The 27,114-nt window shown below is 38.9% G+C and overlaps 1 protein-coding gene across 2 annotated transcripts in view; it reads left to right on the forward strand.

Moving 5' to 3' along the window:
- Positions 1–8,963: 8,963 nt before the first annotated feature.
- The window catches only part of asic4a (acid-sensing (proton-gated) ion channel family member 4a), a 95,270-nt gene continuing 77,119 nt past the window's right edge, over positions 8,964–27,114 (forward strand). The window contains exon 1 of one of the 2 annotated variants that reach the window (XM_039818676.1): positions 8,964–9,949. In XM_039818676.1, the coding sequence (XP_039674610.1) occupies positions 9,374–9,949 (576 nt within the window). In that variant the 5' untranslated portion in view covers positions 8,964–9,373. The remainder of the gene's footprint in view (positions 9,950–27,114) is intronic. The other variant, XM_039818675.1, reaches the window with a different exon arrangement.

Below are 27,114 nucleotides of genomic sequence, written 5' to 3' on the forward strand. Positions count from 1 at the left end.
GTCCACTGCACAAGCTTCCCAAATTCCCTTTGGGCAGTGTGTTCTTACATATAAAGAGAAATGAGTACACATATGGTCCTTTAGAAGATAGTACAACCTTAATAATGAGAGCTCTCATTGGGCAGTGGAACCTCTGACTTTCATCTACTATTATAACATGCTAGCAGAAATTGTGCTCGCAAAGGCCAAACTAAGCTACTGAACCACACCATGTCCAATCTCAGCATTAATGCAAGCTGATATGATAGCTAGAAAGCTACACCAGTAATTCAAGCATTTTCATGGTGATGAAAGCTACTGTAAAACTCAAGTGTTCTGAATTTCCAAACTGGTTAGTGAATGCCTTCAAATCCACCTTTGTAGTTTCACCGTAGAATCGCCTAATCCAAAATCACAAATGAACAGATATTTAGACTATGTGGGTTTGCATGAGCACGTTGATCCCTCACCATGTGTGTGGTCATGATGTTTCACCAGGCTTTATTATTTGATATGAACAGTTTTCTATGGACTGCACATTGTTTTTATTCTTCTTATTTCTTTGCCTTAAAGCTTTAGTGCGTACATTTTTTATATTAATGAATGTCCGTTACATTCAAGCCATTTTCAAGTGAGTTGCTACAAAGCTAATTAAGACTTTCAGCTTCACACAACTCTCTCTCTATATTTCTCAGTATGGCTATGTTTAGAAATTGTTGTCGTCCGGCGACTTTCGTGCGCAGAAGCTCGAGTGAAGATAATTACCTTTTCTGAAGAGTCCATCATGTTTTTTAATCCTCCATGTCCTCCTTGGTTACAAGCAACTGTGTGGAGGAGGGGTGGTGGCGCATGCGCGATCACAGAAGGCTTGTATCATGTGGATACAACAACAGTTTTGTGGTCATTATTTATAATTCCTCATGGGGGCAACAGAAACTACGAACTATAGCTTTAACTTTTAAACCACCTAGTTGGTGGCCTGTTGTGCTTCATCTTAGGCCTTTTGATCACTGTAAATATTGGCATTGTGTAATGTGAGTGTCGTGCATTGCTCTCTACCATAGTTTCTTTTTTTGATATCACTTTACTACTAAACCTGTTTGAACTTGTCATTGTGTTTATTGATGAGCATATAACCTTAGAATATGTTCAGTCTTAAACTTCTACATCATTTCAAGGAGGGATGTTAATTATTTTCTCTGAAAAACAGTACATTGGTTATTTTACAGTAAATTGCAACAGTACAGTATGCATCACTTTGACCAGAATAGCAAGTTATGGTGTTCACTAACCACATAAGGTACCTTGATATAGGTAGTTGAGTGATTTTAGTTATGAACAGTAAAGCCAGCCCTTCTAATTGTCCTGTACTTTCAGCTGAAGGGAGGGACAGTAAAGCGGCAGTAGAGCGGGTAGTCGGAGTCGGTTACAACTGTGCATGCTCCCAGCATTAGGGTGCAGGAGGTGAGTTTAAACAAATTAGGAGAACAAAAGATTGAGAGAACAATAATTTTGGCAACTGTTTGTGAAATTCAGCCCTCTTACTAGAACAAGCATAGAGAAAAATCAAATAGTTGCATATAACGGGGCCAACGGGGTAGTTCCATATGCCATGACTTGCTTGAACTGACTTGTCAACCTGTCAATATACAATCCTTTGAATGTGCAGTTGTGAATTGAGAATGTCCGTCATGCATGAAAGTCTGATCTTTTTTTGATTTGGTTCAGATATGACCATCAAACAGACGGTTGAGGGTGTTGGTGGGGCCCTGCCGTGTCATATGTGCAGATCTGAGAGGCCTGATATTATAAATGGGCTTTAGGGGGTATGGATGTCATCCCCTTTGAATTCAATTTAAAGTTTGCCCGGTGATGAAGATGGCTTTTTGCATTTGCAGGGCTCTTTGTCACGGCTTATGTGTGCACATCTTGGCATGCATGGATTTCTTGTGAACAAGACAAAAATGTGCTTTGATTTGAGCACAAGCAAATGAGGCTCTGAAACTGCAGACATTTCCATCACAACATAATTATACTGAATAGCCTTCAGTGTACAAAACTCTACCCAGAGCAGTTACATCTAAGCGAGAGAAATTACATTGATTTAAGATAAACTATTACATACTTACAATTGTAGTGACGGACAAAGGTATGAAACAGAGGGCACAGTTTAAACGTGGGCTCTTAATCTTATAACATGCAAAAGTGGGCTCTAGTTATCAGATGGAGATTAAGAAAAAAAACAATGGTACGGCTTCGTGAACACAAACGTCAGTGACTTAAGTACCCTTCAGTACCTTTTCTCATTAGATTGCAACAGTACAATCTAAAGTTTCCTCTCTTAGCTCAAGGAAAAAAAGAACAAATATCAGCCTGCTGTCTGCAGCCTCCACAATTCCACATTTGAAACATCGAGAAAAACAAGAAATACAATATTTTGTGGCTTTTATGCAAATATGACATTTCCCCTGCTGGTTCCAAAGAGCCAAGTTCTCTGTTGACCACAGATACCTGCCTGTGTTACTGCTGAGGTAGCAGCAGCCTTTGTTGCACTGAGTCTTCATTATTTGTTATCAACACATTAATACCTGTCAAATAGAAATGACACAAATGCAAGTCTAAAAGTTGTGCTGCTCTGTGTACCAAATCAATGGGAAGTGTATGTTAGATGTATCAGTGGGCAGGCCTAACTCGTGGCTGCACTTTCGGGATTGAATTGCAGTGCGTGTCTAGCTTTTTTTTCATTCATTGTTATTGAAATAGATTAAGCATAAAAGTATAGTCCTAATATACAAAATTACAATTCCAATGTATCTTCATGCTGTAACTTTACATCTCTCTAATGTGTTTGTGTATGTGTGTGTGTGTGTGGGGGGGGCTCATGAACCGTTTATCCAATCTACGTCACACTTGGTTTCCTGGGTACCTGATAAACTTGGAATTTGTAGCAGTTTGGACAGCATTGGATATTAATAAACTGTGAATTAAACAACCAAACAATAATGGTTGGGGCAAAAATGCCCTTCACAATAAAAGCCCAGATTAATTTCACTCGGATCATTTCGCTAAAAGGAAACTCAATAAAAAGATATTTTTGCCGACACTAGATATCAATCAAAAGCCAGACACTATATCATATTAAGTTGCTGTGAGCTGTAAATTCACCAGTTCTAAGCACACAGCAGAAGATAACGTCATCTCGGAGCTGACCGGGCAAAGAGAGATTTCTTCCTCACTCAGACTCACCCTGGGTCCGGTTGTTATAAGTGGGGTGCTAAGTTAGGCTAACACCAATCACATTACCGTTGGCAAAATTCCACCACAAATCAAATTCATTCTTCAATGTTAAAGTAATGGTTCGGAGTAATTTCACCCTAGGGTCCTTTGCACCATGACCTCGAGCCAAACACCCCCCCAGAAGCTTTTTTCACCTGGGTCTAACATTGGGAGAGTTAGCGTAGAGTAGCGTAGAGTAGCGTTAGCCGCTGAATAGCTTAGCGCAGAGGCTAATGGATCCGAAGTGTCTCTTAACATTACCCCACTAATAATGCCCGAAATGATACCAAAGGTCTACACTAGTATATATAGGTTCTGCACTCATAAAACGATGGATTGTAAAGTTTGTAAGTACACCAGAAGGTTATGTAAATAACACTTGCCTGCTGGCTTCTGCTCTCTGCTGTTGTTGTTGCTGCTGCTGTAAGACGAGTGCTTAGGGACATCTACAAATTACAACACCGAAAAGAGATGCAACAAAAATATTTTTTAATTTAACTTATTTTTTAAAGTAAGTGCTGTAATATAACTAGCAGGAGACAAGTAATAATTGAGGTAAGTTTGGAGACATTACCTTATTTAATCATTAAATTAATAAATATTTTTGTTGCATCTCTTTTCGGTGTTGTAATTTGTAGATGTCCCTAAGCACTCCTACTGCCCGGTAGTAACAGCAGCAGCAGCAGCAGAGAGTAGAAGCCAGCGGGCAAGTGTTATTTACATAAACTTCTGGTGTACTTACAAATTTTACAATCCATCGTTATATGAGTGCATAACCTATTTGTACTACTGTAGACGTTTGGTATCATTTCGGGCATTATTAGTGGGGTAATGTTAAGAGACACTTGGGATCCATTAGCCCCTGCGCTAAGCTATTCAGCTGATAACGCTACGCTGCACACGCCTCCCAATGTTCGACCCAGGTGAAAAAAGCTTCTGGGGGGGTGTTTGGCTCGAGATCATGGTGCAAAGGACCCTAGGGTGAAATTACTCCGAACCATCACTTTAATCGTCAAGCCGAGCCTGTTTGGAAATTAACACCTCTGCTGAAGTGTTGAATTCATTAACGATAATAATGACGATACGAGACAGCACCGCCGTCATTAAACACTGACTGTCTACATGCGATATCGTTGACGAAAAAGACAACACTAACATGTAATCAAATACTCTTTGTTTTGTGATATAATTTTGTGATATTTTGTTAGTAAATCTGAATCTGCAACGTTCTCCGTCAGATAAATGTTTTCCTCTGAAGTAGATGTAGTAAGTCAGTAGTAGGTTATACAACGTAGTTGCATATTAAGTGCTTTAAGGTCCTTCTGTAAGTATTTTTGGGGTACAGTGGTTCTGGAGAATGCTACAAGCAGCAATACCACAGGCAAAGCAATCTGCCCGTTCCAAACAGGCACAACGGGCACTGTACTAGTCACTGTAAATGTGTGATATGCATTTCTCTGTTTAAATTTAGAGGATTAGCAAAACATTTGCAAAACAAAGCAATCAATCAAAATTATGAATTGACTAATAATTGACTGCTGACAGTTTTAATTAAATTTGTCATTCACATTCAAAGTAGGAGCTGCAGTGTTCAGCCAATTGATGATTTAAAATATCCCTGCCAGCAGCTTTTTGAAGGACACTTGCAAAAAGTTCACAAAGCTGTGAGTAAATAGTAATTCTTGACCATAGCTCTACATTCCATTCAGTCCAGATATTTTCCACTATGTTATCACATTGCAATAACATAAGACGTTTCAGAGCAAACATCAACCAGCACATCATCACTAAAAAATGTGTCCAGTCAAAGACACATTCGTAATATCTCTTTTAATATGTGTTTTATCTGTGACTTAATTACTGTGTTTAATTGATGATCCATGGGCAAAACTGCCAGCAGCACACGCACTTTTTAAAGATGATTAAAGAAACTTTTCATTCGAGGAACACTGTCAAGCTAATTCACTTTAGGCCTGCACTTTTTCATCATTTGTGGGTTTTGTACCTATCCAACACTATAAACTCACCACGCTTGTTCAAGTTCAGGTGAGATTTACCTCCAAATTTACATGTAATCTTTCTAATCATTCAATCCATAACAAAGCTTGTTGGAACAAATATCTAAGTTAAATTATGTTAAGTAAATTAGGTTTGACTATAATATCTCGGGTCCACCTACATACAGTACAAGCTTTTTCCAGGGCCTTCAGCTGCAACAGAGGATGGAACATTTTCAGATGCAGTTTAAAGCTAATGCGCAAACCTTGAGTTAAGAATTTGTTCCCGCTAGTAAGGCTCTGGACTTTGGGTCTACGGTTTGGTTATTAGTGTCCTTGCTTGCAGAGTGAGAAGCGCATTGTTGTTATTGTATGTCATTGTATGTCATTGTTTTCAACAACGAAACACACTTTAGCAGCTCTCAATATGACAGTTAAATCACAGACAAACAGAAATATAAAATTTAAATAATAAAATAGCAAATAACAAAATATAAAATTTAAATAGTAAAATATAACAATCAAGATAAATAAACACGATGAGGTGGCACTATATACATAGTTATTATTATTTTGTAGGTATTTTAAATATGAGAACTGTTTCCAGTACCGCACCTTTTACAGTCACAGACATCAACCTCTTGCCACAAGCCTTCTTTCTTTTATAATGTAAAAATCTAACCCACAGAAAATACACTTTTGACTCTTAATTGATAGACGTGGAGAGTACTGTCAGACTGTCATTTATTGTCATAGAAACTGAAGGCTGAATCCTTCTTCACTCTGCCTCTTATAACTTAAGTTTTTCCTTTTAATTGAATTGAATTTAAACGATGTACACATCATCATGTGCAGGTACTTGTGCTGCCTCTCACATGGTACAAATACTAAAGTAATATGTTTCCTCTCACGTGGTACAAATACTAAAGTAATATGTTTCCTCTCATGTGGTACAAATACTAAAGTAATATGTTTCCTCTCATGTGGTACAAATACTAAAGTAATACTTTTCCATATAAGCACACTTTCTATTTACACAAGATTATCCAGTTATCACAATTGTCTTTCAACCAAAGCAAACACACTTTTCTTCAGAACGTTTTGCCTTTACTACTATAAATGACGTTTGCTTACCAATAGGGGAAAATAAAATGCTGTATTGATTTTGATTAATAGTTCAACATATACTGTATGCTCACTCTTAGATAGCCCTGTTAAAAACAGAAACTTATTGGCAGGAGACCAGCATAATGTCCTGTTTTCACAGCACGTTTTGTAAGAACTCAGAAACCTTAACTGTGTACTAAATGGAAGAACAAGGGTCTAAATTTAGTTCCTTTGCTTTAGTTCCTGAACCCAAAAAGTCCCTGTTGCAGGGGAAGCACTTTCGGATACAACCATCAGGACAGAGTTAGCAGGGCACAGTAGCTGTTTATTACTAAATATCTTCAAATTTTGTGTTCAAAATGTTTTTATTTGGTATTCCAGCAGACGATCATTAGCAACTACACTTTTTTTGCAAACATAAAACTGACAACTTAACAAAAATACATCTCTCTCTCAATCTTCAACCCCACCCAAAAGTGCTATCCAGTGGTAAAGGCAGGTAATGAAGGCGTACAGATTAATCACTAGCTTGCAAAAAAGAAATAAAAGGGGACAAATATCTTCAAATTTTGAGCTTAGTATTTTCCGTCTTCTGTTCCACTGTACCCTGTTGGTGTTTTACTCAATAATTAAAGGTATTAGATTCTGGTTCAAAATATGTAAAATTATATGTGAAAGTATCTACAAACAAAGAACAGTGATTAATGATACTCAATTCCTTTTTGATTATGATAGGAGCATGTCCGCCCTCAAACATCCTCCTTAAATGTTGGACTGTGAGCTGAATGTGTTTTAAGTTGCTACACTGTAGTTTACGTCAAAGCAACAATTGGCCACAGAGACATCCAATAGATGGAGCTTTTGGACGAGATGATAAAACTGTCCGCCTGTTCTCTCTGGGAAGATGTCATCCATCCACATCTTTCAGTTCTTAAAATTACTTTGACTTTTCAATAAACCTTGTATTTGAAAAAGGAGAAAAGCACTTAGAGATCATGCCATTCATAAACTGTATAACATTTTAATTCATGCTACTGGTACTGTATTAAAAGTTAGTTAAGTTAAAGCCCTACAAAAACCCTATTTGTAATGTAAATGTTCCTGCAAAATGAGACATTATTGACAGTTTGAAAAACAAAAACCTGAAGGTCAGCGACATTTAATCGATTGTATCTCATTTTTAGGGATTCAAACACAAAACAGGCCTGGGCTTTGGAGTGTTATTGGCTCTGACAAACAAACATAATGCCATGCACTCCTTGAATGGTTTTCATCTGCCAGATGTGCCTGCATGTTTTTTATTCACATTTGGTATTTAGTCATGGCGTGGACTGTGAGCTTTCATTTCCTCTGTGAGACTGTAAATAAGCCCAGCATCCTCTGGGAGTGACTACATAAAACACTCTGTGGTTAGCAGACCTTAGTGCCTGCCAGAGGCATAGCTAAACCATGGACGCTTCACTTCCATCAAATAAAGGCAATAGCCTAGATATCTCTGTTTATCTAGCAGAAAAACACACCATCAAAAGACAATCCAACTATATAAAAAAGTATAAAAAGCAAATGTCTGAGTCATTGCAACAACAAAAAAACATAAAGAAAAAAGGCAGTTACAGTAGGTGATTTTGTTGTTACATTGTTCTGTCCCTAAACGAGATGATGTTATTTAACCAGCCAATGAGATTCAGTATACAATTTTAATCCAATTTAGATCTGATTATTCTAAACATTTAGTGTTTGATTGTCCTATTTTTTTCCTTTTTTTTTTTGGAAAGAAAATCAGATTTCTTTTGTACCCTTATTCGTTCTTTCTTTTAAGTAATGCATTTCTGATGCCTGCTCGGACTTGACTTGGCACGTGTGTTTGTAGCGGTTGAATTCACTTTTAAATATTCCTTTTCTCTAGAGGTCCCAGCCCCTTGTGATGCGAATGTGACCCGCATGACTAATTCCATTTAAAGGGGAATAACATGCATTAGGGCTCTCACTTTTCTGCCTCGCATTTGCATAATTTTGTTTGGCAACTTGGAAAAGGGCCATTAACAGCACTAAGACACACACTGTAAAGGATAGGGACGGAAGCAGATCAATACTTTATTTCAACATCTTTAGCAGCATTGGGGTCCAAAACAGGAGCCATTCACAAATTCAGATTCGTGCAGGAGTCTTGTGATGATACCATTAGTTCCTGATAAGAAAACACTGTTGTACTATCCTATCTAAGTCTCTGACAGACACGTTCGCTCGATCAATAGTCTTTTACTTTTTTGTTGCAAAGACAAGATTGATTGCCAGGAGTTTGTGCTCAATTCCATTTCTCGCACTCCTCATTATTGTTTCAATTAGGCATGTTCCAGAGACCTTATTGAGGGTTGCATTAAAAAGCGATGACCCCCTGCGATGCACATCAAACACCGGATGTTTGGCTGAACAACCTTTGACACCAACTTTATTCAGGTCAAGAAGTGGAAGCGCGTCCAAACAAGCGGATTAAACAGGAGGGGGGCTTTCTGCGGGAAGCGCTGGGATGACCGGGGGAAGTTGCGGCTCGCGCCAGTGAGGAGGAAATAATCACAATGTTACCTTCTCATGAATTATTAAGTACCCTGTGCCTATTTCAGTCCGACTGAAAATGCTGCATTTTCATCTGTGGGTCTGAGGCAGTGTGCAAGGGTGTTTTTTTTATTTTATTTGACAGCTGTATTACTGCTGATAAGCGAGACTGTGAGCTGATCAAGTAGTGAGACAAGCGTTCAGAGCAGTAGCAGCACAGCAGCAGCAGCGCTCTAGTCACTAGGAGCCGTGGCGGCAGAAGCAGCGGCAGCACTATCAGTCACAGCAGAGGCAGCAACGGCAGCAGCAGCAGCAGCAACAAACTCTCGCCTGTCTTTTTCTCTTCTTTCTGGAGTTGTTTTCTGCTCAGAGGACAAAAAGCCAAGGAAGAAGGAGGGAAGTGATCCAGGGCTGATAGCTGCCATCAAAAACAAAACCAAAACGCAGACCTGGCTGCCCCCATGCCTATCGAATTTGTTTGCAAAATCAAATTTGCAGAGGAGGATGAGAAGCAAAAAAGCAAGCAGGATGGAGACAAGGAGAGCCTGATTGAGGAGAGCTGCACACCTCCGGTTAAGGACTTGGCCGGGTTTGCTAACTCCTGCTCTCTTCATGGGATTAACCACATCTTTGTCTCTGGTCGCCTGGGCATCCGGCAGACTCTCTGGGCTCTTGCCTTTTTGACTTCACTGGTGCTGTTTCTATACCACGCGGCTAAGTGTGCTATCTCTTACCTGGAGCACCCTCATGTCACAGCTCTGAATGAAGAGGCGACCCCAGAGATGGTTTTCCCTGCTGTGACCATCTGCAACATCAACCGCTTTCGCTTCTCCGCGCTCACCGATGCCGACATCTACCACCTGGCTAACTTAACAGGTCTGCCCCCCAAAAACAAGGATGGGCACAGACCTACTGATTTGATGTATCCTGCCCCTGACATGCAGGACATCTTCAACAGGACAGGACATCAGTTAGAAGAGATGCTCATGAGCTGCAATTTCAGTGGACAGAACTGTTCAGTCGAGGACTTCTCTGTGGTGAGTGAAAGTTTCTCAAACTTCTGTCTCTGTCGGACTCTTATCTTATTACATTACTTCCTCGTGATTTATTGGCTTTATATATTTTTTTGTATAAAAGAAGTTCAGTAAAAGTAACATTTTCACATTTTCGGAAACAACAAATAGACTTGTCTTGTTCATGCGAAACTACTTATAAGCATGAAAGCAAAATAAATACTTTAAGGAAAAGGCATGTACTCATCTCTAGGGGCCATTTGGTTCCCACGATATATTTCTGCTTGCAAGATTCATGACTTTGGCTCAGTCGTTGAGCTGTATTTCTTCTCACTAAGTTCCAAGCAGCAACAGTGCTTCTCTTCAGCCGTGTGTTTCAGCCTGTAACCAAATCTATTATGTCAAAGAACAAAGGCTGTTCCCGAAGAGAAACCGAGAGCTGTCGTATGTGGTTGTGTACTTTTCCAAGGCAAACTGTGCTTTAATGCTGCCTCCAACTCCAGTAGCTGAGAGTGCATGGCAATAAAATTGTCATCGAAAATAGCCGAGTCTCCTCTCTTTTCCATTTCTCCCTGTCCTTCCCCCACTCTCTTTCTGACATTGGAGAGCAGCTGCTTTCTGCTCTCTCTCTCTCTCTCTCTCTCTCTCTCTCTCTCTGAGCTCTTGTACCTTTCAGGAGGGAAGGAGTAATGCTTCTTCAACGTTGTATTTCAATCTTGCTGTTAGGATTAAATATTTAAAGACAGACATACATGATTTTTGCATTAGCCAGATTGACTAAAAGGAATGAAACAGTTTCCATGAGAGATAAAGTGTGTGTGTGAGAGAGAGGGGGATCAGGTGAAAGAGGGAGAGTTTGTGCCTGTGTTCTGTGCACTATTTATTAAAGGCACTGTCCTTGCTCGAGATGGATTTCCCCATCTCTCCTGCAGGAATAGGAATATGCAATTGCTTTAGTGATGATAAAGTGCAGGTGTCAAGTCTTAATAGGGTATGTTGAACATTGAAATGCTCACCTTCCTGAGACCTAAAGATTCCGTCTTATCACAGGGATGGCACTACATTACCTCTGATGTGCCAAATTACAGCAAAGAAATAATGACATTTCACTGCTTCTCAGTCAGTTTCTGTAACAATGTATTGAGTTTTTGTTATTTTACTTTGTTGTGTTTAAGGCAGCCCCTTACATGGAGATGTAAAATTAACTGTGCCATGACAATGGGTCCCCCTCCAAAAACAAATCTCAGTTCTATCAGGGAAAAGAAAATGTCATGCTCCTTGGGGAAGCCGAAAAGTTTGATGAAATTCACTCTGAAACCACAACATGCCTCAAAAAGTTTATAATGTGCTTCTAGCACATTTGATGGCGATGTCCTCTGACACTTTGACACTCGGTCCTCCCTGAGTACATTAATTAGCAGACAATTCTGACATCCAGGAAATTTCTGTCCCATGTCAGTCCATGAAGCGTCCTATTCCTCTCTTTGGACACTGGGTGACTTCATCACAGATTAAGATCCTGTTAAAGGTTCCCGAAGCTGCTGTTTCCTCTCTGTCGGCGATGTGATCTGCATTTTCAGGGGCTGTCAGTTAGATTTGTTACAGGCTTCTTGCTGCCTCCAAGCATTACAAATCACCTACTCCGAGTCCTGGTGGGAAACAAAACAGTGCATAGAGTGGAAGAACTGGGAGCTGTGGGACCAGGCAGGAGAGCAGAATGTAGGAGTGCAAATTCAGTCACACGCATGTCAAGTGTGTATTTTGTAACTACAAATCGCACATCATTTGTTACAGCAAGGCAGCCAGTATTACATTTGGTGTCCTATTAATCACATGCAAGCATGTACAAAGCCACATACACACACATACAAAAGTCTCCTGCCTGCATCGGTCATTATTCGTCCTCTCATGGGGCCTTCCTTCAGGACCCGCTTCTTGTAATGTGTTTTCCTCTCGATTGATCATTCTGTAAACTCCAGATGTTTCATTTTGGTAATAGCAACATGGATTTGGGGCTCTTGAAATTAAATTGTCATAGAATGAAATATATTTAAATATTTTTTTTTTTTTTTTTTTTTTAATTTTTTTTTTTTTTTTTTGGTTAATTTAGGCAAAACATACTGCCTCAAATGTGTGCTTTAAAATACTTGAATCACAAAAAAATCCTATCAACTATCCTATCTGTATTGTACGTTATTAGTTTATGACAGGAAATCATTAATTAAGCTTCTGTGCTTTCACTGTTCAGAAGATTTAAATAAATACAAGTCTCAGGGCTCAAACAGAGAAATTTGTTTGCCCCTTTCCAGCATCGTGGACCGGCGTGATTATTTGACGTAGGTAATAAGGCCATTCTTTATAATTAAAGATTACATTATTGACTTGGATTAATCACAGAAGATAAAGCTGATTCAACAAGCCATGAATAAATAGATTATTTTTCTTCCAGTCTAACTCTGAATAATTGTTCATCTATTGTGTTGTGCTGTCGCAGAGATGAGCAGCGAGCCCTTTGGCTTTTTTTAAACAGAGCTCTGAATTAGTTTGCTCTGACTCTCAGCTGTGTTTGCTGCTGCATTATCAGATTTTGCTCTCAGCAAGGACAGATCGCTTCTGCATATATTCATGGAGATAACTAAACAGCTATAGGGTGGCATGCGAGGCGAGCTATAAAATCCTGGGTTAACGGGGACAACACTGAGGAGCTCAACACCTGCAGTCTGTCATCACTTTGACTGAAGCCCCTATTGTGTGTTTTATAGATAATTGAAAGTTTAATAGTGTAAGCCATAGATGATGTTCAACCACCCCTCACTCGTCCTATCCTTCATACTTGGATGAAATTTTAAACCAAATTAATTTGAATCAATACTGTGAACAAATGGCACAAAAGAGACGTTATTGTGAGTTGATCTCAATGAGTGTACTGCCCTTGTGTTGTCCATCAGAAAAAAAGATATTGTGAGCAAAGGAAAAACATGTAAAAAGCACAAATAGGAAAAGCAAATATACGAGCCGTGGGTACAGCGTGCACTTAAACCTAGAAGGCTGCACATATAGGTAGTAGAGTAGGGCAGCATTTGAGTGTGGCGTGTGTGAATTTTACCTATAGGGTTTGTACCAGCAATGTACAGTATTAGACTTTGAGGTGCAAGCATACAGAGATGAGTCACCAGACCTACAACATGAAAACAAGTTTAATATTTTCCTGTCGTGCTGAAGCCGTCCACAAATTTTATTTTTAACTTTCAGGTTCAAGATCGCACCACTGATCTTGGTCTCTTACTCGTTGGGTGGTTTTCAAGCATTTGTAAAAAGATACATGAGTGTGATTGACCCTGTAGCCACAAGAAATAGATGCCTTGACTCTGATGTTGTCTGTGAGTCCGGCAAAAACTCCCATGCACAACAGGATTTAATTCTCGGTTTTGTGTGTGTGTGTGTGTGTGTGTGTGCGTGTGTGCGTGTGTGCGTGTGTGCGTGCGTGCGTGCGTGCGTGCGTGCGTGTGTGTGTGTGAAAATGAGCTGTCTACATGTACAGATGACTGAGAGTGACATCCACCTCCCTAGTGGGTCTGCACACACCCCTTAACAGCCTACACACACCACTCTCTCGCGTCTCGCCAAGCCACCCGCCTTCCCCCTGGTGGAGAGTGAGGAGTGTGGGAGCGTGAAAGTGACTGGCTATGTGGACCAGCTTCGTCTCCAACAGCCTGTCAATTAGCCGTCTACAGTTCCACTGCTGTGGGTGTCCCTGCAGCTTAGCATGCTGTCTGATATCTGATCCACACACCCAACCCTGGAGGCCAACACTGAGCTTTATTACACCCCCTACAACCCAGAAACAAACAACTACACACGCTGTTTTTTCCTCTTAATTTGACCCTTCTTGAGAAATGCAAAAAGAAATATCTGAACATTGATCCCATATCTTTCGAGGCCAAAGGGAGGACTGCTGCTTTTGCAACCCACTTCATTCCCACTGCACTCCTTCCCCACCTTTTCCTCCTCCTATCAGAGGAAGATGAATTGCATTGCAATTGGTCGGCTGCACCTCCTGATATGCATCACCACTGTCTAATCAGATGAAACCCACCTGTGACCAGCCACTGGGTAACACCAATATGCAAACAGTTTATATTTGAGAAGATTTACCTTTTCCATCACTCCCTGAGCCGGTTTTAAAACCTCACTGTGCCACGGTTTGAAGCGCTCGGTTTGATGGGGAGAATCTCCAGCTCAGGGATGGCTTTTAACTCAACGATAAAGGCTTCCGATGTTGTGGTACTGCTAAGCCCCCCACCCCCTCCTCTAACCCCTGGGAGTCTTTTACTCACACCGACATTTGTCTCTTTCTGACAAGTCATACACCAAGCTGTTGGTAGTGTTAATGTGGCTACACACACACACACACACACACACACACACACACACACACACACACACACATACACACACGGACATGTGTATTTAGAGTGTGTATAGTGTAGATAAAATGCTTCCCCATATAAACACACACAGATTTCATCACAGATTGAGAGAGTTGGCTCACAAGATTGATCATGACTCTGGACTGGGTGCCCCTCCCTCTCTGCAGGATCAATACATCCTTCAGTCAGATTGCTTCCCTGCCCTTCCTACTCCAAGCTTGGTGTGACTAATTATCTTGTGCCTATGTTTTGGGCCTATAGTCTCAGCTGCATTTGTTAATGCCACCAGAGTTGGTGAAGAATTTGATCTTTAGAACAAGATATCTGTTTGTTTTAGCTTATATCCAGCCCAAATCAATCAATATACACTGTCTACCTTTTCCCTAAAGGGTGCTGAAATTATCGAGCAACACAAGATGACTCGCAGCTTTGACTGTGTGGGGATGGGGTGGAATGAACGTTTTGATAAAGTGAAATCAAATTTGAAGTCAGATCGAAAAGTCAAAATATAAGTTTTTCATATGCAGTTGATTGATGTTGAAGTGCCCCAAAACAGTCTGAATTAGGATCCACCTAATAAAGAGCAAGAGGGAATTTTGATGGAGCCTGATAAGAATACTCAACCAACTCAACCATACTCAACCAACTCAAAGAGTAATGAATTTGAATGACGAAAACCATGGGCCTACATGTTGCAGGGCCCTGGGGTAAATGATGTTAGATTTCTCCTTTCTTGATTTCCATATGGCACATGTTCTCCACATTAACAGGGCTAATACATTGTTGTGGCATTTCCAAGTTAAGTCTGATATTACCAGTTTTAGAAGGTTTAATTCGCTTTAGTAACCCTTATCAAACTAATACATCTCAACCTGACTCACAGCACTGCCCCCAATACCGGTATCAATCCCCTGGATCGTTTAAAAAAGAATTAATTAACAATATCAGTGTATTTAGGAAAAGATGATCTCTGTTTGATTAAAGCTAATACATGATTTTAGTAGTGAGTATGCATTTTTCTCAAAAAAAAAGATTTAAACTTCATTCTGTCACAATAAGTTGTTTTTTTTATTGATTGATAAAATAAAAATATTGATGATGAATAGCATTCACAGTACACGCTAACTATGATAATGAAAGCCTTTGGCTGAGCACACTTTAGATGCACACTTTTCTTCTTAGCTGCCAATGTGAGCTTTTTATTTTGTCATGTTTCCCAGTCTCTGAATACATTAGCGGAAATTCCTCTGAAAAATTAACCAATCTTGCTTTTAGGCCACCACCACATAATGGGTTCATGCTTCTTCATTCCCCTTGCTGGTACGGTTTAATTACTTTGGGAGACATAGCACATGCAGGAGGTGGACAAAATATTAGAGACACCTTACCTTACAATGTAATTCGGTTCAATGCAATAGAGAGGTTTTTGTTAATGAAAACTAAACTTAAAATGTAGAAATCCATTTTGTTTATTAACAGTAAAGCATGTTCAAAATAATGATGAAAACTGAAAGGTTACAATAGTACAAACAACTGATACAAAATTAAAATATTTAAATTTTCATTATTTTTTTATTATTTTAAATGCCTATTTCCAACTGAACAGAAGAAATTTCCAATATGTATCACAGAAGGAGTGTACGTTTGAGATCATGGATTTGAGCCACCAATTTAGAGGTTTCAAATGAGAGAGCAGTGTGTGGGATCATTTTGAGTTCATACCAGAAAGTATCACACTTAAGTGCTTAATGTCTTCTGGCAGCCATTTGTGAATTTGAACTAAAAGGGAAAACGAGAAAAAACTAAAAACACACCTCAATTTTCTCTATAAAGATGTGTTACATCATGTTATGGGGTGAAATGCCAAAGGATAGCCAACAATACCAGAACTAGCATGAACGAGATAAATGCGGTTAATCTAACAATGTAACATCATGCTTCAATACAGCTACTGTGGTCTGAACAGTCTGCAGAATACAAGAGAGAGAAACAGCTGTGGTGACGTTATACTGTATGTTAAATCAAGGATGTCTACCAGATTACGTGAAGCCATGATAATGAGTGGTGTGCAAGTTTGTTGTAACTTGTTTAATTCCAAATTGAGGTAAAACTAAACTAGAATACATTTTTCTGACTAAAATAAGGCAGAAACTCAGAACTCAAATAGATGTGGTCAAAAGCTCAGAATACTGAACTTTGAGGGTGAGGTGGTGTCATATCACCTCTTTATTGCAAAAACACCATGAACACCTTACAATCTATTGTTTGGTGTCCCCATACCAAACAGATTTAAAATGTAGAAACCATGGGCAGTGTGACTTGGATGAAAATGTCATTTGGCTACAATTCAGCCCATGGAAATAGCAAACAGCACAAATGTCATAGTGAATATTTACCCCGGGCATAGTCTGAACATGAAAGCCTCGTCTGTCCGCTTGGCTGGACACTTGGCCCTTATTCTGAATTATGTCTCATGTCACACACTTGCCTGTGCCACTTTTTCGAGTTTGTTACCCCACAAACTGTATAACAAACAAGCTTTTTAACATCCCTTTCCTGTCTCTTTTTCCCTCTATGGCTACATTACTGTTGGCTATAGTTATGCAAACAAGGATTGAACTGTAGTACATAAATACTATGGTGTCATGACAGGTGCGATATTTTGTCTGAGTCTATATGATGTTGGGGTGTAAACCACCTGGACAGGCCTTCTTGTATGATGACATTTGGCATACCCTGTGGCTTCCTCTTGGGAGATTCGTGCAATGGTTTGTCACATGGCTTCGAGGTTGGGTCAGCAGCAAGTGCACCAAACACATTTCTTTCTCCACTGTAATGTTAATACCGAATGAAAATACCTGACATTTTATATTACTTAATAATGTACACCAAGCTTATGGAACAATATGCCATGAATAATTCAAGTTATTGCCCTCCTAATGTCGCTCCCGCTGGCCACCATTGAGGCAATTTTTTGAGGAGGGACCCTGGTTATGTTTTTATACTGTTTTGTAAAGCTAAGAGGAATCAATAGCAGAAAACATATTTCAAAGCAATTTCAAATTTAGTTTCCCTTTTTTACTATTGTAATACTATTAGCAGCTGTCTGTTATACTCATCAACTCGAGCTAGCTGCTAGCTACTCATTTTAAAATAACATGAGGCCTACATAAACAATGTAGTTTTCAGTATTTACTATATGTTAGTATTAGGGCTGTCAGCATTAACGTGTTAATCGCGTTGCGATTAAGGGCCAAGCATAACGCGTTGATTTTTTTTAATCGCATGCCGCCATTTATTAATTTATTTTCACTTCACTCGGCACATTGTGTAAAGCCGAATTAAAATATCACCGAAGCACGTTAAGCTTGAGCTACCAGCTATGAGCTAAGCATAGTCCAGTTAACGTGACTCAGGTTGATGCTAGTGGGCTCAGGCAAAGCACTATTTTGGAGAGTGCTACTCGCCGACCTGTTATTGAAACCAAAGTGCAAAGTGCAAACGCTGCCTCATCAACCGGTGATCACTGGACGTCAGTGAGTAATCAAAATTATTTAGAAGTTACTGCGCACTATATTGACTCTGGTAAGTAGGGTTGGGTACCGAAATGTCCCAACCTAAACGGTAGTAACGAGACCGAATAAGAACGAAAATTTCTGTGCCTCATTTCGGTGCCTGACTTTACAATACACCGGACAGCAGGTAACGTTAGCCTACCTTTAGCTAGCAGCTGGATTAAACAGGGTTAAAATGCTGACAGCTAACGTTAAACAGTATAAAGTGTGACTGTATTTCACTGTAGAGGATTCCAACACCAGGATGTAACAGTCTGCTCTGCAGCGCAGTAGCTGCCATTGTCGGAATTAAACAATACAGACGGTGCGTTCACTTAAAATAGGTAGCCTCGTGGTGCATTCACAGTAATTGTAAAATACCCTTTTCCCATCTGGTGGTTGTTTTTGTCGTTCAACGGCAATTTACTGGTGAAATAAGTTATTGTTATAGTTATTACAATATTATTAAATCCTTAATTTTGACAATGGCCTTAACAATAAACAAGTTCCTGACTGTTGTTTAGTACCCTTCTTTTTTTCTTCTTTTGTTTACAGTAAATAAATAATAAACAAATACAAATCTTAAAGTCAAGTTTAACACATGATTAATCGCGATTAACTATAGAAATTCAGCAATTAATCGTGATTACAATTTTTTTATCATTTGACAGCCCTAGTTAGTATCTTTTTCGAACAGCAAAAAGACACAACCCACTCACTCATAATCAAAATGATATATCTTCCACGACAAAACCGTCTTTAGCAAGTGTTAATAAAATGCCCTGGAGTATTAACCAGACGACAGCCAAGATCTCTTTTTTGTTGTTTCAGTAAGAATTAATGTCAATTAGCTACAGCTGTAGTAAATTTTTTTGTCATCGGTTATTGACTTAAATTTCTGCTTGCTACAGCGTGATTAGACACTTAATTATGTTTTAATTAAGATTGCAATTTAAAATTTCAATATAAAAATTATTTTGTGATTGTTGTTGCGTCTGTTATATGCGTCTATTCTCGCTTTACCCTTTTCCCTTTTCTTTGCACTTTCTGCCTATCTTTACAATAACGAATTTGCTCTTTCTTTATTGTTTCACATTTTACAATTGGACACAGGTCTGAAATACAGTGCACCACACTCCCTAATATAGATATTGTATCACTCTTCATGCAAACCTTCATTGTAACTCTACCTTTTTAACCAACATCGGTAACGTCCCTTCCTCGCAAATGTGTTATGTCCACGTCTTGTTTGTGGACTGTAAATCTTTCAACTAATGTTGGCAGCTTCGTCATCGGGCCCTGTCAATGTTGACAAAACACTTGACCTTCAGGTGCAGTGAAATGTCATCTGATTTAGCACAGCCCGTTTGAATTGCCACCACTCATGTTGTCATCCAAGCGCTGCATTTTGGTTAGGAATTGTCTGAGCAAATGCATTACAGTATAATGAGCTTGCTTATATCATTTGGACACAGCATTTGCATGTGTGTGTGTGTGTGCGTGCATGCACTTTAGTTTAATTGTAAAGAATATGACAATGGATGACTATGCATTGCATGGTATTCTTTAACTTGTATACCAATTTGTTGGTCTTATAAATGTGAAACAGCTAGGCCTCTTTTGCCCTGCATAAAAGAGATACTAGATTTATGCCCTACAAATCTTTGAAGTGGCATTCATGCTTAAAACCCTGCTTTTATCCAAAATGACAGTGAGCAAAGCCATGCTGCACTGAGCGCTTGCAAAGCTAAAGATGGCATTGTGGATTGCTTTGTCATTATACATGTATAATGCAATGTTTAATTTATTTTAAGGCAAAATACAATGTTGTCTCTGCTCATCCCTTTTTTTCTTAATTTGTACTTCTCCTTCAGCTAACACAGTTTTGTCCAGTTTAACGTCTGTCAGGCTGTATTTACCTACATTCCTCATGTCCCCTCCTCACGTGATACCAAGCCATGTTGTTTAAACAAGCGTGTAACTCTAGTCATGTTCCCCAATGGTGTTGTCAAGATTAATTCCGTGTTTTCCTAATGCATGCTAATGAGAAAGCTGTGTGCATTTGATTGTCAATAATGTGAAATACGGCCCTGCTCCCTAAATGCTGGCTCCGTTCAATAACCTATTAACGTTGAATCACAGATAACTTGGCGCACATCAGGAAAGCAATCTGAAATTTGTGCTGACATTGATCCAGCAGGAAGGAGACCTATTGCTCCGATTAACACTGTTGCCCCAGGAGAGGAGTCCCTTAGCCATTAATAGCCCACTGTCCTAGATTGTACTTAGACCACATAAAATGCTTATATTTATGAGACACATAGGTGCAAAGCAGAATAGTAGAGTAAAACCAACCTTTTTAACCATCTCTGGGAGCTGTGTTGTTGTTTCATTTTCAGGTAATATTCTAGCCAACACTATGTTTTGATCTGTCAATATAACATAATTTGCTGATTACACTATGATGTAAAGACTACTGCGTACATTGATACATCTAAACTATTTACTTATTATACAGTAGCAGTCAGAGCCACTGTGTGTATGCTGGGAAATCTGTTCTCATAGTGATGTGTTTACATAAAGCTAACAGTCGATGTTATGAATGTTTAAGCAGTGTTGCACCAAATTATTGGAAAGATAAATTTGCACTTTGTGGCACAAAACATCTCTCCTCTAACACTAATTTAACAATGAGTAAACTGTGATTAAACTTTAATCTCTTTTTTTGTTGCTGATTTTTTTTTTAGCTACATTTTAAGATCTTTAAGATGTGACATTTGAGGTGCCCTTAATACCAAACATATGCATTTGAAGTTTGGAGGTTTGAATTCTTAGTTTCAGTTTCTTGCACTTCGGGTCTCATCTCAGAACCAGCTAATGGGTGTCCTGACACATTTTAAACAGTGCACAGGAACATCTGTAAAATGCCACGGACCCTTTCTAATTGTGCCAATTATTTGAATACCAGATGTCTGTGTGCTTCTGTAGTTTAATGCCAACTCATGGGAGGCTGCTATAATTAGACCCACTCAAAATGTGATTGTCTGATCTTACAACAAGATGAAAAGCATATAACATGCATCATGGCTGGAAAAGACAAATAGCTCAGCCATTAAACACCCCCAGGAACTTGAAAGGGAAAAAAATGACATTGTTTCAAAATTGCAGTCTCATCCATTTAATAATATACACAGTGATAAGGGCATCTCCTTAGAAAAATATGACCAGTAATGAGGTATGGCATCGCTGTTTACGCCTGTCCTTGACATTCACTTTGAGAATAAGGAAAGGGGGTAACAGCATCTTTCTAAACAGATCTGGAAAGTCCACGGGAAGGGATAAATGTCAGTGGGCTTCACTCACAAATCAGGGCTTTTTTCTTCCTCTCTGACCTTCACCATGTCTACTCTACAAAGAATTAGCAGGATATTAATAAATAATTGGTATGTATACTATGATGAAAGGGATCCCCAGAGACAGATTGAATATGTCTTGCATAAAAGCATGCCCTTGAACTGACAATTAATTAGTGCGTTTAGGTAATGATAAATAATTAATTAGCATGACATTGAGAGACTTCTGGGACAGGGCGACAACTGGATGAATTACCAAGCTTCACCGTAAGCCAAGTATGAGACTGTCGCCCATGCCACATAAATCCATTGTCTATTTGAATATCAGTGTAATCTAATTGGTGTCATCATATCTCTCTTGGTGAGAGCTTCACCTAAGGATACCATTTGGCTGCTCCAGTGGAAGTGTACTGCGAACAGATCAATAGATGTAGTTGGCATGATTATGTTACGATTATAACAGGAGAGAGTCTTGTAAAGCCTGGTGATTTGAAGAGAGGTGCCACACCTCTTGGCACAGTTCCTTCGGCTGAAACAGCTCAGTGGGAAACAGAGCGGTCAGTGAGATTGGCTGCGGCCCTGCTTTAGGACCAGCTGGCTCGAGAGCAGAATTAGAGCCTCCCTCCTTGTTTCCACCTGCCGTATGCTGATCAAGTGTTCCAAGTCAAGCCATTATTTGCTTCATTTCCTTGCCGAATAATTCACCTTGCAAGCAAGTCAGCTGTTCTCCCTATATGGCATGACATCTCCCTGCTTATGAAAATATCTAAAATAAATCTAATGGTGAAAGCTTCGAAAAGTGTGCTGGTATTAATTCAACCAATACTTAGTATAGATAATTAGTATAGAGTATGAACTTTTACCAGAATAATAATTGGAGCAAAGTGTCAACATGAATTTTACTCTTCAAATATCCTTTAAATATAATAACCACAACAGAGCCAGTTCTCTTCCGTATAGGCCTCTGAATAATTGAACTTACCGCTCTTAGAATTCAGTTATGATGTGGACAATGAATCAGAACTGATCCTTACGGAGGTTATGATGATACTCTGAAGAGGTCACCTTTAACCGTGCCTCTTTCTAATGCAGGTTATGCAGGACTATGGCCTGATCTAACCAGACATCGCCTGTATACAGAGTAGATGCCACTGAATAAATAAAACCCTCACCCCTCCAAACACCATTGAGATGCCAGGATTAGCATCTCATTAGACAGTACTTGCGCTGGTGGTTTGTGGACAAAAGAGTGCGAAGCCAAGCAAAAGAGGGACTGTTTGATGCCTGTTCTCTGTATGTGGAAGAGATTTAGGTTCTTGCTTTCCCTGGAGAGTTCATTTTATAAATGTAAAAGAATGCAGCCTTTTTTTTTGGAAAGGGATTTCCTTTTTGTGGATACTATGAGCTTGTTGTGAGGCATGATTGCCTGCTCTGTTACACCAGCTGCATCATTACAGAGCTGTGAAAGATATGTTGGTTGAAGGTAGACAAGGCAAAATTCACCCATGTAATATTTTTTTTAAGTGTAAGATTATTGCTGAAATCCATACACCCAGTAAGACAGTGTAATCTAAAGAATACTTGCACTGAAAAACTTAGTGACAGTTTGCTTCTGAGATAAATTGGCCTCAGCAAAAGTGTCTCCTGCTGGTGGCCAGTCTGTGTTATCTGCGCCATGAACATGCAATTTCCCCTTGATTGTCTTCCCCACGGATAAGTAAACACATTCAGCAGAGCAGTAAACTACAAAAGACAAGAGCCCTAAAGACTTTGGTAATAATCTACCTGAGGAGACAAATTCAAACCCTAATTCTTAGAGATTCTGAAAATTTTAGGTATTCAGATTGTCAGCCTGCCGTAAACATGTGGTCTCTTTTGAAGCATCCATTTATTAAGATAAAACTTGGATGTCAGTTTGTTCTTTCTGCATTGCTCCAGAATACGAAGCAAAAAAAAACTTTGTATCCACTCTGATTTCCTAGATGTCTCTGAGAGATGTACTAGAACTGACAGATATGAATGAAATATGAAACGCCTGGATTGCCTGGACAACTTCACACCACCACCTCAATTTAGCCGTACAAACAGCCCTTTGCAGCATTGGTTTGCTAGGTTAATGTTACAGAACTGCATGGAACAAAGTTTAAAAAGGTCAATGTTGGTATTTTAATGGTATTCCCAGGTGTGCTGTGTAGCAAGTTGAACTACAGAGTTTTTATTCCCATACGGATTGTGAAACATATTTCCAGGTGAAATGACATCCCTTGCATTTATATTCTATATATGGAGGCTGAAGTCTGAATGTTGATTGAAATGGCGGTGTTTACTTTTGGTTGTTGATGGTACCATAATCTCTTTCCAACTTTGACGACTGTTCCCTGTTAGTGTGCAACACTATCATAACAATCTTCATGTCACTATGAGCAGAGCAAGAAATCATACTGTGAATGTTACTAAAGTTAAACTGCCTTGCTCTGCCTTGCCATCGTGACATGTAGGCAGTGTCTGAAATTACCTTTTTAGCTCTCTGCCAAGGGCTGTAAACTAAAAAATTACCTGCCAAGAATACCGCCCCTTATCAGCCACAATATTTAATATATATTTTTCATAAGAAAATGTCACACTACAGGCTCTTCTAAATCAGGTACTGCATGTGGATTAGTTTTAATACTAGCTTATTTTGGCATACTCTTTTAATGTTTCAGACCTGATATGTACATTGGAATCACAGTGGAATATGGTTAAATAGGGTTAAAGGAACAGTTCAACTAGAGCTGTAACAATTCAAAATTTTGCTGTACAATTAATTGTCTAAAAAATAATTGCGATTAACAATATAATTGTCTCTTTAAATGAAATTGAAAAAGATTTATCAATGTAATACTTTATTAAACAAATGAAAGTTTTGAATGATTCCAGGAAACATCTTTTGGTTATGTGACCCAGATGTTGTAGTAACAACGCCTCTTTATTATCATAAAAACATTTTTTCTAACTGTATCCCCCCTTTTTGTCACTATGAATGTGTATAGAGTCAAGTGCCAACAACTAACAATTTAAATAATATTAAATATATAGTCCGACTGATATTCACTTACATAATTACAATTTGGCACATCTAAACTAAATCAACAATTACCTGTCATGCGCATTACTTTAGCTAATATTAGAAATGAATTGCGGTTAAACGTAAATATAGCGATTATTTAAAAATAATTGACAATATTAGACTATTATTTAATAATTCAAAATCAAAAATAGATATTTTTCCTCTTACCTGTAGTGCTATTAATCAGTCTAGATGGTTTTGGTCTGAGTTGCCCAGTGAAGATATCAGCCGTGGAGATGTCTGCTTTCTGTCCACTGTAATGGAACTATATTGCACTTGGCTTGTAGTGTTTAAAGCGCCAAAAAATACATTTGAAAAACTCAACAGCAATGTCTCTTTCAAGAAGGTCTGACCTGTTTACTCAAGATTATCCACAGACCTGGTTGTGATCGGTTTCATGTAGGAAGTATTTTCTTTTTTTACCGAACTAGACCCACCATCCACATCATGGTGCAGAAAGAAGCATACTCATGGACTCATGCTTGTGACAATGTAAGGTGTACACTTTAATGGCGTCCTCCTCGGTTGAGCTCAGGTGAGCTATAAACTAATCTCTAATCTTCAAGTTAGCAATTGGACCATGAAGGACTGCAAAGTGATACGGTTGTTGGATGTAGTTCAGTAGAAAGAAAATAGTTCCTGTAAGAAACTGTCCACAACCAGGTCTTTGGATTATCTTAAGTAACTGGGTCATGGTTTCTTAAAAGAGACAATGCTGTGAGTTTTTCAAATATATATATTTTTGGTGCTTTGAGCACCACAAGCCAAGTGCCATCTAGTTCCATTGTTTTCTAGAGAAGGCAACTGACACAGTAGTAGTACACAGCAGAAGACAATAGTACTCAACATTTGGTTTTTTAGATGGTTGGATTTGCTGAAATGTTTCAAAAGTTGATTTCACTGCAAGAAATAGGGAGCCTCTTCAGGATGATAGGTTAGAAATGTTTTTTTTATCAGGCACATGGTGAACAGTCCATGAAAGGTTTTTGAAGTTGATACAAAAGGGCATAGACACAAGCAAAAACACAAAATACAACTGTAGCAGCAATGGACCACAGTATGTGCACAATCTGTGTGTTAATAAAATGTGTGTTAATAAAACATACATGTTGCATTATTTAAGCTGGTATATATACTATGTAGTATACATTTAACAGTGAATAAATAACATTGACATTGGAATCATTTAAGTTGTAAAACATACTTTGAGTTTTTATTTTTACTCTGTTGGTATTGTGAAGAGAGAAATAAACGGCAAGAGTATAGATGTATGAAACTAACAGGCTAAGTCTTGATTTAGTTGTTTCTTAACAGGAAAATAGATTTAAACATTCACCCTTGTTCTAAGACAGTGTGAACACATCTTCTATTCTGCCTACACTAGAGGAGGCACCGGCCGTGACTTGCATTATCACACCTGTTTGGTTCCTTTAGTCTGGAACAAAGAATAAAAATGATATATTGTTGTCCTTGAGTTCTTGTCCATTTTGGGGTTACAGTGAATAGACATAGAGTGAGGTAAACATGAAGTCACATGGACAGACAGGTAACTCATTCGTTGGACAGTTTTGGTGGCTTGTCGTCCTGCATCATCAGCACGACATGGACCTTCAGGGTGAAATCAAGGTTTATTTTGGTGACTGATAGAAGGTTGTGCTGCACTTCACTGTGCTCTGTGGCTTTATTCAGCATCTAGGGTGTCCCAATTAGAGCTCACAAAGAAATTGTTGGCATTATTAAAGGACACTGCAACTGGATATCAGCTGTCTGACATAATGACAGAGTTAAAAATGCAGGAGAGAAATTAAGGTGTCTTGTACTGTAATATTATGCCTTGACCAAATAGTCTTTGGTTTAACCTAACCAAACCATAACAATAGCAGGGGCAGGTCCAAAAAGGGTCGTATGAATAATAACGGCCATTGGTTACGGTTTTGGCAGCCACTGACAATGTTGTGCTGAGAGAAGGGGCACCAAATCAGAAAACACTCACATGGGGCACTGGCTTGTTGCCCAACCAACCTGTGTATCTGTGATCTCCCACTCCTAATACATTGTGAAGTTTAAGGAAATAAAATGACTTGGCTAGGTATTCAAACCAATCACCCCTTCCTAGGGCTGCAGCTATCGATTATTCCATTGATTAATTGAGAAATTGAATAAGAAATACTTTTGTTTTATTGAAGAGCAATAATATACATGAGTGGTTTAATTTTCAGGAACAATTTACATTTTTATTGCCTACATTGCTTACAATATTATTTCTCAAAAAACTAAACATATTTAGTGCATTTAAGTGCCATATTACATTGTTTTTAAAGAAAACATTTTCTGAAATGCCAAACAACCTCAAACTAAGGCATACATTTAACATACATAAACATCGCCTTAAGTTGTGCAACTTAACTTTCAGAACTACAAGTTTCAACCTGAGACTATTCTATATATAGGCCTATATATAACTTATACTTATGTATTTGATTACAATGCTACACATCTTTGTTACACTTTATGCTAGTAGATCGTTGATCAGCTGTTTCTCCGTGAAGAGAGAGTGAGAGAAAGAGGTGCGCAACAATCAGCTGTTTTTCCGAAGGGATAGTCAACAAGTCGGCTCTTTAGATCAAATTGTGGTCCCAACTACGTATTTTCTTGTCTTTGTTTTTGGTAGTTGTTGTGTTTGGTGTAGTTTCATCGTCCATATGACTCTGTGATTTACTTTTGTCGGGTTCGCTTTGTGGAA

This window comes from Perca fluviatilis, chromosome 12 (assembly GCF_010015445.1).
Source record: "Perca fluviatilis chromosome 12, GENO_Pfluv_1.0, whole genome shotgun sequence".
Lineage (NCBI taxonomy): Eukaryota > Metazoa > Chordata > Actinopteri > Perciformes > Percidae > Perca > Perca fluviatilis.